Below are 1,544 nucleotides of genomic sequence, written 5' to 3'. Positions count from 1 at the left end.
CCACAGACGATCTGTTGACCAGCTCTCTCCATCCTTCTCTGTCCTCAGCAGCTCTCATTGCCTCAGTGAGTTTCAAGTGAGTCCATTCTCCGATGTTATCTTCCCATCTTTTCTTTTGTGTCCCTTGTCTCCTGCCACCTTGCACGGTGCCTTGCAGGATGTTTTTTGCAAGGCCTGAGGATCTGGTCATGTGTCCGTACCACCTCAGTTTCCGCTTTATGACCGTGGCGAGCAGGTCATCGTGTGGGCCGATGGCTTGGCTGATCTTTTGGGAGTTGGTACTGTGTTAGAGGTACTTACTATGTCTCCACCTCAAGCATCAAACTTGTTTCGAGACGTCTCAAACCACTGAAACGTGCGGTCATCAATGAATGCAAAATGATTGGCCGAGAAATATTTGCATGCATTATGTTAATTATGTGGAAGTTGAAAAGGGCTCCACGGAAACTGAGAGCAGCATTGATGCTCTGACTGACTTGGTAAGAGTTTGTCATGTTATGTTCCTGATGGTGTTGTATGCTTTTCAGTAGTTGTGTATTTGATTCCAGGAATCCACAGGGATGGAAGAGGAGATGACTGTCAACAAGACCAACGTTTTAGATGACATCCACCCCTGCTACACATTAGATAATACAACTTACATATTTGCAAGTCATCCTTCAGTTGCGTGCCTTGCTTTGTATGTTTTTCTTGGCTTTTTGTCACTTTGCACCGTATGCGGGAACCTTCTCGTAATAATCGCTGTAGTTTGTTTCCGACAGCTACAGAGTCCGACTAACTATCTCATTCTGTCTTTAGCTGTGGCCGACCTGCTCGTCGGGATTCTAGTTTTTCCTTTCAGTATGGCTTTCACTGTGTTCTCCTGCTGGCATCACGAAGGCCTGTTGTGTAAAATACGAGGTACTTTTGACGTCACGCTGAGCACGGCGTCCATTTTGAACCTGTGCTGCATTTCTGTCGACAGATACCACGCAGTGTGCCAGCCCCTGACGTACAGGAGCAAAATCAGCCACCGTGTTGTTGGTGCTATGGTCCTGGTAAGCTGGGGGATTTCTGCACTGTTAGGAATCGGAGTCACGGTTGCGGGATTTAATCAAGGCAAATGTGAAGGCAGCTGTTTAATGGACGCGTTGATATCAATCACTATAGGGTGCATATTTTCCTTTTACATTCCAGTCATCATCATGCTCAGCATCTACTTGAGAATATTTCTCGTGGCACAGAGGCAAGTACGCGTCATCCACAAGTCAAAGTCAGGAGGCGTCAGTAAGATGGAGAGGAAAGCGACCAAAACGTTGGCTACAGTGATGGGAGTTTTTATTCTATGTTGGACGCCGTACTTTGTTTGTATCATCTTTCAGCCTTTCACTTTCCGTATCACGCCCGTTGCTGTGATAGAGACACTAAACTGGCTGACCCTCTCCAATTCCATGCTTAACCCCTTCATCTATGCTTTCTTTTACAGCTGGTTTAGAACAGCTTTTAAACTCATCATGACCGGGAAAATATTTCAGGCAGGTTTTGCTACCACCAAACTCTTTTAA

At 45.9% G+C, this 1,544-nt stretch overlaps 1 protein-coding gene across 1 annotated transcript; it reads left to right on the top strand.

The window, feature by feature from the left end:
* Positions 1–560: 560 nt before the first annotated feature.
* On the top strand, positions 561–1,544 carry LOC133640523 (trace amine-associated receptor 1-like). Its single transcript, XM_062033989.1, has one exon. It carries the CDS (start codon positions 561–563, stop codon positions 1,542–1,544), a length of 984 nt encoding a protein of 327 aa, XP_061889973.1.

The sequence above is a fragment of the Entelurus aequoreus genome, linkage group LG23 (assembly GCF_033978785.1).
Source record: "Entelurus aequoreus isolate RoL-2023_Sb linkage group LG23, RoL_Eaeq_v1.1, whole genome shotgun sequence".
Taxonomy (NCBI): Eukaryota; Metazoa; Chordata; class Actinopteri; order Syngnathiformes; family Syngnathidae; genus Entelurus; species Entelurus aequoreus.
This window is presented reverse-complemented; position numbering and strand designations above follow the sequence as displayed.

What these genes read in the sequence shown, in the direction of transcription:
- LOC133640523 (XM_062033989.1), top strand. Translation starts at nt 561, where the DNA reads ATGGAAGAGGAGATGACTGTCAACAAGACCAACGTTTTAGATGACATC.